Source organism: Artibeus jamaicensis, unplaced genomic scaffold (genome assembly GCF_021234435.1).
Source record: "Artibeus jamaicensis isolate MK-2021 breed Jamaican fruit bat unplaced genomic scaffold, CSHL_Jam_final contig_414, whole genome shotgun sequence".
In the NCBI taxonomy this organism is placed as follows: Eukaryota; Metazoa; Chordata; class Mammalia; order Chiroptera; family Phyllostomidae; genus Artibeus; species Artibeus jamaicensis.
In genome coordinates this window covers 2,564,232-2,578,396 of record NW_026521822.1, presented here as the reverse complement: position 1 = coordinate 2,578,396, position 14,165 = coordinate 2,564,232, and the positions used below count along the sequence as shown (strand labels likewise).

The 14,165-nt window shown below is 37.2% G+C and overlaps 2 protein-coding genes across 3 annotated transcripts in view; one reads left to right on the top strand and one right to left on the bottom strand.

Annotated features, from left to right (window-relative positions):
• The window catches only part of GTF2F2 (general transcription factor IIF subunit 2), a 171,855-nt gene that overhangs the window by 40,491 nt on the left and 117,199 nt on the right, over nt 1–14,165 (top strand). The gene's annotated exons all lie outside the window — the stretch shown is intronic.
• Nucleotides 9,665–10,444, bottom strand: KCTD4 (potassium channel tetramerization domain containing 4). The gene has a single exon (XM_037147364.2). The coding sequence runs from the start codon at nt 10,442–10,444 to the stop codon at nt 9,665–9,667; it is 780 nt and encodes a 259-aa protein (XP_037003259.2).

Genomic DNA, 14,165 nt, shown 5'->3' with positions numbered 1-14,165 from the left:
TATCTTGAATGTAGGACCTTGCCTTTCATGACTTCGAATAGTTCTTTCCAGTCCCTTCGTGCCTGTAAGGTTTCTTTTGAGAAATCAGCTGATAGTCTTAGGGGAATTCCTTTGTAGGGAACTCTCTCCTTTCCTCTTGCTGCTTTTAAAATTCTCTCTTTATCTTTAATCTTGGGCAACCTAATGGTTATGTGCCTTGGTGTGTTCCTCCTTGGGTCCAATTTCTTTGGGACTCTCTGAGCTTCCTAGACTTCCTGGAAATCTATTTCCTTTGCCAGATTGGGGAAGTTCTCCATTATTTTTTTCAATTAAGTTTTCAATTTCTTGCTCTTGTTTTTCTCCTTCTGGCAGCACTATGATTTGAATGTTAGAGTGCTTAAAGTTGTCCCAGAGGTTCCTCAGCCTCTTCATTTTTTTGAATTCTTGTCTCTTCATTTTGTTCTGGTTGGATGTTTATTTATTTATTTTTGTTCCAGATCATTGATTTGAGTCCCAGTTTCCTTCCCTTCACTGTTGGTTCCCTATATATTTCCCTTTATTTCACTTTGTATAGCCTTCATTTTGTGACCGAGCTCAATAAATTCTGTGAGCATCCTGATTACCAGGGTTTTGAACTTTGCATCAGGTAGGTTGTCTGTCTCCTTGTCACTTAGCTCTTATTCTGGAGTTTTGATCTGTTCTTTAATTTGAGCCATATTTCTTTGTCTTGGCACACCTGTTATGTTGTAGGAGGGCGGAGCCTTAGGTATTCACTAGAGCAAGGCAACCCTTTTTGCTACATTGTGGTGCTGTCCATGGGGGAAGAGTCAAAGAGGGAACAATGTCACTTGCTCCAATGGGGTTCTACTCTAGCCCCACTTTCCAATGCCCCTCTCCCATGAGACTTGGAATTTCTCCTGCCATTGCAACCCCTGCTGTATTTTACAGCTAGCTTTGAGTCTTTAGTTTTTTGTTCAGCCAGCCCCACCTCACCCACGTGGTTTGCTGCCTTGCCTCATGTCCTCTCTGCTGGACTGTCTCCCATCTCTGCCACTTCTACCAGTCTGGTTGAATGTTTCTTTATCTCCTTGGTGGTCAGAGTTCGATGCAGTTTGATTCTGGCACTTCTGGTTGTTTATTGTTTTTAAGTTGGTTATTTTCCTCCTTTTGGTTGTGAGAGGAAGCAAAACATTTCTGCCTATGCTTCCATCTTGGCCGGAACCACAGTTAAGCCGTTTCTTGTGGGTAACACGTATACTATTTAGCAAAGAAAAATGAGGATTTAGAGCAGTTTTTAGTCTTTTTATTTATTTATTTTTTTGCAGCTTATATGTAAAGGGTGATATTTCTTACATTCCAAAGTTAGGGACAGACTCCCATGGATTAGGGACTGTGGTATAAATGCCTTAGATGCTCTCAGTGCTTGCCTATAGTCCCTCAGCCCCTTTCATTTCTGTGCACACTAGCCAGCTGTTAAATCTCAGTGTCCGATCTTGTCTGGAGAGCTTTCTCTGCTGGCAGGTACTGTGCTCACCTGGAGGGTGTTCACTCTGTTTGGGAGCCTCTCTCACCCCAAGCTGACAGGAGTTGGTATGTGCATACCCGGCTCTCTTAACAGACTTCAGGTGGGATAACTCCAGGCACATGTCTTTACCTGTCTTCAGAATTCTGCAGCAGGATTAGGCAATACTTTTCCACAGTGGTACACAGGTGGTAACAGTGTTCTAAATTTATGCCTTTATTGAGATGGACTTCTTTCCTCTTCCATCTCTTTCCTCAGTTCTCTTTCAGTGTTCTGGGATCACCTTGCAAATAAACTACCTGAACTTTAAAACCTTGTCCCTAGTCAGTTTCTGTCTTTTTTGAGAGCACTGACATGTTCTTTGATCCTCAGCCTTCTTTTTCTGAATGTCTGCATCCAAATGATTGTAAACCCTTAAGACCTAGGGATACTGCATGTAAAGCATATGTTAATAGACCCAAATGTCCTAAGGCTGAGGTTCAGATAGATTTTAAATAGGAAGCTAAAATATTTTAGGGCACATCATTTTTTAATGGCTGTGTCACTGCAAATATTGCTTTCACTCCACTAATTGCTGCCTATTTTTGCTGCTATCTTAGTCAGCTGCTTTTTACCATTCCCACTGATCACCATCATTTCCCTCAGCTATCTCTGCTCCCACCCTGTATGCTGACCAGACTGCTAATGTCATCATTGGGTTTCATTACAATCTCCCCTTCGCCCCACTGGGTAATCATCTCTACCCTTTTCTTTATTTTTGACTTCAAATCTGTTATGAACAGTCATTGTTCATAACAATGTTATGATCTCGGAAGGTTTTCTCATATGCCACTTCTGATCCCTATTTCTGACTTCGGGGCCCTAGTTTTTAATATATGCAGATTCTCTATATTCTCCAGTTTTATTGAAATAACTACATAAAAGCCATTTGGATATAATTTACTCAGGAGAACACTTGCAAGGGAAAATATTCTGTGTGCAGTATCACATTAGCTGGAAAAACTATCATTTTTGGGAAACAGTTTCATCTCAAGATTATAAAATTCATGAAAAGTAATTCATGTAAATTAACTGCATCACTGATTCAACTGACATTCACTTTGCACAAATGCCTTTACACGTTTTTGTCAGAAAAAAATATTAGAAGTAAATAAGTGGGGGGAGAAAAGTTAATTGGAGCCTCCGTAATAAGTTTACATGACTATGTATCTCAGAGAAATAACCATAGTCTCTTCTTTTTTTTAAGTTTTTTTATTGATTATGCCATTACATTTGTTCTATTCCCCCCTACATTCCCCTCCATCCTGCACACCCCTCCCCCACCATTCCCCCCCTTTAGTTCACGAACAAGTGTCTCACGTTCTTTAGATTCTGTATTTCCCCTACTATTCTTACCCTCCCCCCTATCTATTTTCTATCTACTGTCTATGCTACTTATTTTCTGTACCTTCTCCCCCCTTCTCCTCCCAATCCCCTGTTGCTAACTCTCCATGTGATCTTCATTTCTATGGTTCACTCCTGATCTAGCTGTCCTCTTAATTTGCTTTTGTTTTAGGTGTGGTTGTTGATAACTGTGAGTTTGCTGTCCTTTCACTGTTCATCTTTTTTATCTTCTTTTTCTTAGATAAGTCCCTTTAACATTTCATATAATAAGGGCTTGGTGATGATGAACTCCTTGAATTTGGTCTTACCTGAGAAGCACTTTAATTTGCCCTTCCATTCTAAATGAAAGCTTTGCTGGATAGAGCAATCTTGGTTGTAGGTCTTTGGTTTTCATGACTTGGAATACCTCTTTTCAGCCCCTTGTTGCCTGTAAGGTCTCTTTTGAGAAATCAGCTGACAGTCTAATGGGAACTCCTTTGTAGGTGACAGTCCCCTTATCTCTTGCTGCTTCTAGGATTCTCTCCTTCATTTTCATCTTGGCTAGTGTAATGATGATGTGCCTTGGTGTGTTCCTTCTTGGGTCCAACTTCTTTGGGACTCTCTGAGCTTCCTGGATCCTGGAAGTCTATTTCCTTTGCCAGATTGGGGAAATTCTCCTTTATTATTTGTTCAAATAACTTTTCTACTCGTGGCCATTCCTCTTCCCCTTCTGGTACCCCTATAATTCGGATGTTGGAACATTTAAAGATGTCCTGGAGGTTCCTAAGCCACTCCTCATTTTTTAAAAATTTTTCTTTCTTCATTCTTTTCTGTTTGGTGGTTTCATTCTTCCTTCTGGTCCACTCCATTGATTTGAGTCCCAGTTTTCTTTCCATCACTGTTGGTTCCCTGTGCATTTTTCTTCATTTCACTTAGTGTAGCCTTCATTTTTTCATCTAATTTGTGACCAAAATCAACCAGTTCTGTGGGCTTCCTGATCACCAGTGTTTTGAACCGTGCATCTGATAGGTTGGCTATCTCTTGGCCACTTAAAAGTATTGGGTGTGGGGGTTTGATTTGTTCTTCTGTTTGAGCCATGTTTTTTGGTCAGGTTGCACCTGTTATGTATGAGGGGTGGAGCCTTAGATGTGCACCAGGGCAGGGCAACCCAGTTGCTGGGCTGTGACGCTGTATGTGGGGGCAGGGTCAGAGAGGGAATAATGGTGCTTGCTCCGCTCTCTCAGATTTCAGTCTCTTCTGCCTCTTCCCACAAGCAAATTGGCCCCTTCGGGTGCTGGTTCCCAGGTGGGTGGGCTTGTGTACATTCTAGGATCCTGTGAGTCACTCCACGAACTCTCCTGTGAGGCTGGGAGTCTCTCCCACCACCTCAAGCCCGGCAAGTGTTTTCAATTGGTGTCTTTAGGCTTTATTTCCCTGGTGCTGGGGCCCTGGGTTGAGGAGTCTGTCTCACTGCCTGTTTTTTGCGTGGTTTATCTGCATGCGATGTGTGTCTGCGGTCAGCCAACTGCCTTGCATGCCTCACTGGGTCTGCTTGTTGCCTCCCCGAGTCCGGGGTCTGCCAATTGCCACTTTTTTCTGCTGTGACCCCTCTTTGCCGGCTGCCGACTCTGCCCTTCTTACTGGTATGGATGAATGGTTGCCCGACTTCCGTACAGTCTCTGTGTGTTGGTTGTTTTTTTATTTCTAAATTTTTGTTGTCCTTAATTTTTGTTGTACAAGGAGGCACAGTGTGTCCACCTATGCCTCCATTTTGGCCGGAAGGTAGAAATTTACGTATTTGTTTAAAAAAATCTAAATGCTGGAATGGTCCAGAAAATTTAACAGGTTTATTTAAATTGTTATAAAGTTCAACTGTTGAAACTAGTTCACTGAAACCTTTTGTTGTACATTAAAGTTTTATGTCCCTACATTTATGTTTTAAAAATTCATATACAAATTAAAATGGAAAAACTGCCAATACCATTTTTCTGCTCTCTTGTTTTCCACTTGCAATCATACTTAAGTTCCCTTTGACCCCATGGAGAAAAGATATGTTATGTTCAGAACAGGAAGAAGAGGAATTTAAAAAAAAATTAAATGTTCCAGCCCTGGCTGGTGTAGTTCAGTGGGTTGAGCGCAGGCCTGCGAGCCAAGGGCTTGCGGTTCTGTTTTCAGCCAGGGCACGTGCCTGGGTTGCAGGCCAGTTCCTAGCGGGGTACCCACAAGAGGCAACCATACATTGATATTTCTCTCCCTTTCTCCTTCTTTTTCCCTCTAAAGGTAAATAAATAAAATTTTTTAAAAAAAGAATGAAATGTTTCCCCATCATAGTGGATTCTTAAGCTCATTCTCCATGTATGCAGTGTAGTAGCTGGATGTCTTTTGGCATAATTTTACATTTTTGTCATGGAAAGACATGACAAACATGACACAGGTTGGTGTCCTCAAAAATGTCAACCTGACAGTCCTCTCTTGCCTCCTGTAAAGCACCAATAGCTGTTCTCAGCACAGATATGAAGTCCTGATCTATTTCTCACACCAGATGCTGGTAGGGAAGTTTGTGAATCAGAATTTCAGTGCACCTCTCATAACATCTAATTTCACCAAGTGCCATGTTACCAGGCCTGTAACAACAAAGTTTCTTGATAACCATCCAGTAGAGGGTGCTTTCTTGCGAGCAGCTTTGGTACCCAGTTGCTTCCTTGGCGTTTTGCCACCAGTCACTTTGCAGGCAGTCTGCTTTGTAGGAGCTGTGGTACAGAGACCTTTTTATTTACCCTTCCTCTCCTTTGGCTGGAGCTCCACGAGCTCTAGAGGCGGTAGCCATGACGGCAGCAAACACTGCTTATTTTGTACAAGAAGCTAGGTCAAAGTCCCAAAAAACTTCCTATATAATTTTAAACTAATATAAATGAAAACTGTATTTGCCTGGAGCAATTTAAGGTGTATTTTGTGTCTTGCCGTATGTATCACAGTATTAAGTTTGTATTTGTTAAAGTTCTCCATTCTGTTCATGTCTAAGTGGAAAGTCTAATTAATGTAAATGTGCATATTTGTTCCTATTATTCATGGTTATGTCATGGAGATACCTTTACACAGGATAATAACCAGTGCTTATTGAAGGTCTATGATGGGTGATGCACTTTACATATAATTTAGAATTTTATTTAAGCCTTATAAAAACTCTAGCAACTAATCATTATTATCTCCATTTCACTATGAGGATGTTGAAGTTCAAAGAAGTTAAGAATCTTGATTACAGTTGTGTAAACAAGTTAGTGGGAGTCAATTGTGTCCGAACTGAAGTCTGATTCCAGAGCCCATGTGTGTTTCATTGTGACTTTTTTTCTTCATAACACATGAGTTCTGTGGACTGTACAAGTCATAAAAAGTTAACCTCCTTTTCATTTAACCTGATATGTGAAAATGTAGGTTAACCAATAGACTGATTTAGGATATTCTTTACTCTTGTGAGATGATTCATGTCATGTTCTTTAAATGACATAATATTAAAAATATTATTTGTGCCCTGACTGATGTGGCTCAGTGAGGTGGGCATTGTCCCGTAAACCAGGAAAGAGGTCAGTACATCGATTCCTGGTCTGGGCATATGCCTGAGTTGCAGGCTCAGTCCCTGAACAGGACAACTTTGAGAGACATCCAATGGATGTTTCTCTCTCACATCAGTGTCTCACTCTTTTTCTCCCTCTCTTCCCCTCTGTCTAAAAATAAAAGAACAAAATCTTTTTAAAAAAATAAATAAGAATATTATTTGCTTTTCCAAAATTGTTTTCTCTCAAATTTCAGGAGTACCTACATTATAAGATTTTTAACAAGTGAGGCATACCTGTGTTTTGTTATTCTATGTTCAGCTCATACTCATGAATGCCTGTTTTAAGCCAGTTTCTAGGTGTTAGAGATGAAAGTGGCCTGCAAAAGCAGACATGGTTCCTGCTGGCTCTGGAACTAGAGTACCTTGGTTTCAAATCTTTGTTCCATCTTTACATCTTAATGACTGTATGACCTCAGCAGGATTCTTAGCTCTCTGAATCCCTGCATCATCTATAAGAAGGAAAGAATAATAATACTTTCTTAGGGTCAGTTGAGGGTTAATGAAATAATATATGTTCATAGCATATCATTTGGCATGTGATAAAACAATGTTACCTCTTAGTATCATCTTAAAGATAGCATTAAAAGTGTAAGTAATTTTCTTTTAAAAAATTAACTGAATAGGCTTAATCAGTATCATCATCTTCAGCCCAGGGTAATAGTTTCTTACATTATTTGAAAAGCATCTTAAGTATTTTATTCTGCATGCTGCCATATACATTTTAGAAATATAGTACACCATAGCTGTGTGTTATTTTTCATATTTTAAGGGCAGTGCTGCAGTCACTGTGGGATATTTTCTATTACAAGGGTGTATATGTTTGGCTCATGGCAGGTATAGTAACCTACTTTTTATTACCTTCTGAAAAGGAAGATAAAGAGTTACTTTGTGATTTATTCTTTGGAGGAAAGATTGGAGAAAAATTCTTCAGTGACTGAAAACAAAAATATGGCAGACTCACTCTGACTTACAATCAGCATTTTGTATGATTTCTTGATTTTTTTAATGGAAAATATTTCCAGATATTTTTAGAAAACAGCAAAATTTAAAAATAGATACTTTCTATATACTTAAAACACAATATGATTATGTAAATCCAAGTGCAAGTAATTTTGAGTTTTAAATACACATTTATGAGAAGTTACACAAGAGTAATCAGTCCAGTCAAATTTACTTCTAGATTATTTAATTGTTTTAGCATATCATGCTTTATCAAAAGTTTGAGGAGGACTTAAATGCATCCAGATAAAATTTTTAGAGGCAGATACAAAAATGAATGACAAATTTATTTAGTGGTTTCCATCAATAATAATTTGTTATAACAGTTAAATTCTCTTTTGTGTGAGTTGATATAAAACCTTATTTATAATACTTCTAAGGAGATCTGTTCAAATATCTTGAGCAAAAAGATGTCAGAGCTGTTTTTATTATCCATAATGAAATCCTATTAGAGCAAGTCTTGCTTTAACACTAAAATTGCCACAGTGTTTTTTATTACGAAAGTCCAAATGCCAAGGAAAAGTCAGCTCATATGCAGGGTAGGTATATAAACAACAGTTCAATTACTAAACTGCTGAAATAGATTTCACTATTTTTTCTGTTTTCAATTAAGACCTTTTTAAGTATGTAAGAAAATTTTAGATTTTAGTAGCAGCATTTTTTTCTTGTATTGAAAGAAAATATTGTGGTTGATGTGGTTTTATTTTTTTAATGTGAATTTTTAAAGGACTTCTTTGTATAATTTTAAAATATTTCTTTTAGTATGAACAGCCAGCTCTTTTGTTACTTTAGATGTTGTAACTGGAAGTAAGTTATAGATCGGAGAATATTAGCTTTGCTAATTTAATTAAATTTATATGCATAAGCCAGCTTTTGGCATATTTGCTAATTTATGTAACCTCAGTAAAGATTTTCAAAAATCTCTTGTTGAAGTTTATTCAAGTTAAGATTTAGTTACAAGTTTTAATGGTTAATTTTTTTTAATGGTTAAATTTTAAAGGAGCAAATTTAAGATGTAATTTGTTCTTAGAATCCAAAATAAGTGGTATAGAAATGATTAGCTGTTATTTGGGAGGAGAAAATGCACTCACATTTAGAGCTAAGTTTCTAGATTATTTTATTGAGACAGCCATATATAAAACTTAATTATAAAAAGTAACATCTGTTTAGCATGAAGAAATTAAACACAACTCAGTTAAAAAGAATAATGTTTAGTGATGCTCTTTACTATTTTTCAGCTTGGAAAATGAATAGATATTTAGGGTGATACTGAAAAATGAACTCCCATATTATTGTATTACTATACTGTGTTGAGACTAAGTTATCCACGCTGTGTTGGAGCTCAGCCTGCAAAGAAATGAATCTGCTGATTTTTGTCACTTCCAAGACCAGCCAGGGTAACTGCAGCCTGCCAGTTGACTACATCAATAAATAATACTGTGTGAAATCATCAAGTGGTAATATTTGTTTTAAAAGTGATGTGTGTAACTTTTTATTAAAATTATTAATATAAGCAAAGAAGCTAGTAGTGCTTTTATTTTTATCAAGCAGTTTTCTAGGAATTTTCAGCAATATATCATCAATTCAGTTATAATTCTAGTATGCAATACAGGAACTATAAATAAGCTTTTGGCTCCTACCATTAAAAATTATATCAATAGCTTTAATACCTTCTTACACTCTATTTGGTTTCACTATGGTCTGTTTTAGTAGATTTGCATATCTATTTTGCTCTCAATGGTTAATTTTACCAGTTCAATTTCTTTGTAGATTTTTGCCATAAGTAAAGAGGATTTTAAATCTTGTAGCCCCTTCAAATATTTTATTACCATTTATTTAGATAAACAATAATGTACATGCTTGTTTATTATGAAAGTATCTGTGACATTCTGATTGAAAGACAGCCTAAGGAAAAATAAACAAAGAACAAAAACATTCAGTCTTTATTTACAATGTATAGAAGATCACTGTTTTCATTTTAAGTGTAAGAGACTGCAGGAAACCCTAAAGAAGGACATTTTTAGCAATATAATTTACATACCGTTAGCTCACAGTAATTGATTAGCAGCAGGGCTCTGAGTAATTGATTACAGAGCTGGCTGGGCACATTATTTGGAATGCCTTTGATGCTGTGCTTTTCCGAAGCTTGCTGGCTGCATGCTTGTTGCCTTTGTTTGTGACACAGGTAATTACTTGATAAAATGAAGTGCATCGCTGTGAACAATCGACCCTTTGGAACAGTCCAGGCTGGTCAGCAGTCTAAAGCCACACTTTAAAGCCATCATTATAGCCTCAAACTTAAGAGTCTCCAGCGTACAGACAAAGGTGTTATCTTCTTTCAGTACAAGTCGAGTGCCATTTTCAGACTTTATGAAGTATTTAAATTGAATGATATTTGACGATACTGAAAATTCCTCTGGAAATCCATCCAGCCTGCTTTTGGACACCAGAACAATACGAGATTTTATCTTTGATATGAAATCAGGAGCATTACAGAAGATTCTCAGTCCTTGTGAGCGATCGTGGTTATCTGTTATCTCCAAGAAAGTAGTCTCTCTGGGTGTTAGCTGTTCTTTCTCCCACCTGGATTTCACTTCCTCCGCCAGTCCCTTGAGCTGAAAGAATTCTGCTTCTTGTGCGAGAAGTTGATACTCTCGAAACCCTTCGGGCAGTAGTAGTTCTCCATTTCGTAAGAAGTTTAGTACGTGCCTGAAGAGGAGCCCATCCCTGTCTATGAAATAATGACCATCAGCATCAAACGGGCAGAGGATTTTTCCATTTACTATACCTTCAAGGAAAGTGTCTGGGTACTTGGTCAGTGTTTGTTTTTGAGTAATATATAAATATCCACCAACGTTGAGTGTCATCAGTGAAGATTTGCAGTTCTTTCCTTGGTCAGCATCGTCCAGGTTGTTGTCTTTCTCTTGGTATTCCTTTTCTTTTTCTCTTCTGTTTAGTTTACACTCCATTTTTGAAAATGCTATTTTAGCTTGTTCTTTCTTGGCTTCGAGATTTTTACAAAAGAAACTGCCACACAAACACGCCTTTATTCAGCTCCAGCCTGGTGATAGAATGGAAATGCTGGCAGTATTGCTTGCTCTGTCAGCTTGATTTTGCAGTAGGTGGCGTATCAGCTGTATATGCAGGGGCTCTCTGGAGTAAGACAAGGGGAAAAAAGATAATTTGCATTTAACTGTGTCAGGGAAGGAATTTGTTGCACAAAGATTTTCATGTATATTTTTTTGAAATAATAAAAGTTATTCAGAATAAGTTGAATTTCCTCTGGCAGTTAAGCGATTACAACTGTATAATTCTCCAGCTAAGTGTGAGTTTTCATCCATTTCTAAACATATACTAAGGTATTGCTTAATTAGGTAGGCATAATATTGAATAATACTGTCATCTTTTGGAGAGTGCTGTATATTGAATTAGTATCCTTTTTAAAAGTAAATTATAAAAAGGAAACTTAAAGAGAAAGGAATTAGGTGTATAGGATTTTTTCTCCTATTAAATGTCACACATTGCAGAGTGGTGTAGTCATTTTAGAAACCCAAATGAGAATATTTAAACCTGTCATTTTTGACATTGTACTTGAATTGGATGTTTGTATGATTCTGATTTTGGGTCCTTTAGCAAGTGAGAAGAAATTTTCTTAATATCCTTTAATAAAAGGTTCTGCTTGTTTTTTTTTACCCTAAGTACAGCCTTTGCAGTAATCATTTACATTTTTTTCGGTTAAGATTTCCTATAGAAAATGTAAATCTTGCATCACCCTAAACCTGCGTCAGTACTAAAAGACTTGGACTGATGTAGAAAATATAACTCTGTGTGTGTGTGTGTGCATGCATGCATGCATGTGTTTGGGAAGATAAAAGACAGGTTCAAAATACCTGCACTAAAATAGTGTCATGGGAAAGTTAGTTGGTCGTGGTGGTTGTTTTCAGTGTTCACAAAGGATTGAAAGAACCAAAACCTAAGCTTAGAAAAAAAAACTTGGCAGCTGGAATGACATGTGAGTGTAGTGTCCCCCTCCCCACATTTTTTTCTCTTCTTCCCTTATAACATGCTTACCTTCCAAAGCATTTTAGTGGTCTGAGCTTTCAGTTTTAGAATTTAAAGGCCCATGGTAAAAAATGTGGACACTGTCCCCAATACACCATTATTTGATTGGTCCGACTGCTAAATTATTCTGGAGAACTACATTGTTTTCAGAATTAGACTAGATTTTATATTAAATTGATTTATATTTCTTTTATATTAAAGATGTTTTTAAATTCTTCAGCTCTATGGTGATAGAAATATTGGAGCAGATTCCTCTAAAAATGCTTAGCTTACATTTTCTCTAAACAAGGTTAGATTTTTTCAGATAAAAAATTGTATTCTTAATTATAACAGATTTTGAATTTAACATCTATGTGTTATTGAGATGATCAGAAGTTCATTGAAATAAACTGCAAATCTAAGGCATAACGTGTTTTAGAGCTAAGTTTTTGTTTAAAGGCCATGAAATTCATCCTCTTTACTATACTGAAAATAAAATGAAAATTCAGAGAATTTTTAGTGTTCTATCTAGAACTTTAAAGCTTGTTAATACCTATCACTTGAACTAGAGCTTCTTCTCAGTCCTGTAGCATTTAAGAGTTTGCTGTTAAAATCTAACAATTTCATGTATTTGTTGACTTTCCTATGCATATGACTTTTTAAGTAGTGAATAGATTGGGGGTGGTTTTGGTACAATTTTGGAAATGTATTCATGGACTTCATATGTTAATCACTGCACATGAATAGTACCATATAATAACAAAAGCATAACAATTTTATTTATAGGTAGAGTCCTCTTTTAATGAAGTTGACAGGACATCAGAATCAATAGAACGTAACTGGTATAGTGGTAGAAACTGTGCTAGCATTTTCTTTGTATGTTTAAGGTGACATAGCTGAATAGTATGTGATACCAGGTCTGCTTCCTTACAGCTTGTTTGCCTACTTGTAGCTGCCCTCCCCAGAGAAGTGAAGCTAGTGCTGCTACAGGATGGGCTTCCATGGGATGGGGAGAAGAGGCTGCAGAAGTTGGACTGCTGACCTCTTCATCCATCACTCACCCAAAGGCTGTCTTATATTTGCTAACTCACTTACTTGTGGTTTCTGCTGCCTTTTTTTTTTAACTACTGATGCTTGTTCTTTGTTTCTTTTGCTTGCTTTGACAGACTAAACTACCACATCATATGCCTCTAACCCGTGATCACTGTTTCTCACTCTACACTTCACTCTGCTGTTTTTGGCTTCTGCAAACCTGACATGTGTGATTTGTTTGCCATCTGTGGCTAGCCACAGTAGTGTTAATGGAAGCCTAGTCTGGGTGTGTGACTAGAATCTCATATCAAACCAGAGAACTTTTCTTTTGTGTCCTATTGCCTCAAACTTGTAAAAAATGGCACCCAATAGGACCTGCCTCTTACCCTCATCACTCCCTATTGCCCCCATTAAAATAAAGCGATTGCAGTTTACAGAAATTGCAGGGGGTTGTTTATTGTTGCTGACTATGGTGGTCTGCATGCCCCTTAGGAGAAAGCCAGCTTGTCCTTTTGTCAGTTGATTATAAATTTATATTTACCTGCTTGGGGGGTCATGGGGTAGGGAAAGTTTATCCTAGGTAGTGTTAATCCTGTCCACATAGCCCTAACTATTAAAATGGTGCTTCAGTACCAAAGCCTGGTTTATATGACTACATTTCTCTGCCTTATGCTAGATACAAACTGGAATTAATTGGTTCAGTAGTTTCAGCAGGAAGACTTAATCCTCACATCAATGATCAGTTCACTTAGATCCACTAGACTTAAGAATTTCATCTGCTTTGCAGGTAGAAGGATTTTTTTTTTAAAAAAAGGCAAGGACCCTGTTTTATACTGAGTACCAAAACCCTTTATTAGAGTTAGATCACCTCTATCTTAGACATTTGTATACTATGCATAAATCAGCCCTTTAGCCAACTTTGAAGATTTAAACAATGCCATTGTCAGGTTCTTGGTATGAGTATATTCATTAGTTAGGCCCAATTCCTAACCAAATTCTAGGTAAACTTTTTGGTATGTAGTAATGCATACCAAAAAGCCCTTCTACTGCCTGCATTTGACAGACCTGATTCCAGGCCATTGGGAGGCATTCTCCTTTTATCTCTCAGCTGATGGGAAATGATGTCATTGACATCATTATGATTGAGCATGAGAAACATTTATTTTGACATTCAGCTATGACTGTTTTACTTTAGTGCCATTCTGTATGTTAAAAAATAAATTGAACAGTGCAGTGTATTAACATTTTAAGAATCAAGAATTTATCCATTCTTGTTTTTTTAATTTAAATTATATTATTGTTTATGTTATTACAGTTGTCCCAATTAAAAAAATTTATCCATTTTCATCTGAATCTATTTGAATATTCAAATTTTGCTTTGTTTGGAAATAATAAAGTTTGTCTACATTAGATGTTGTCTGGTATTGAGGTCGTACTAACAAAAGTGCATACTATAATACCTTACCTGCCTTACATTGCTGATTGACCACAGTGTCTACCCGACTATGCAGAGTGCTTGTATGCTCCTAGGACTCACCAGATGTAGCCATTGGCAGGAAGGTGATGTGGATGGGTAATTCCAGTCAGATGAGTAGAGTTTTAAAAGTTTTATAGTGT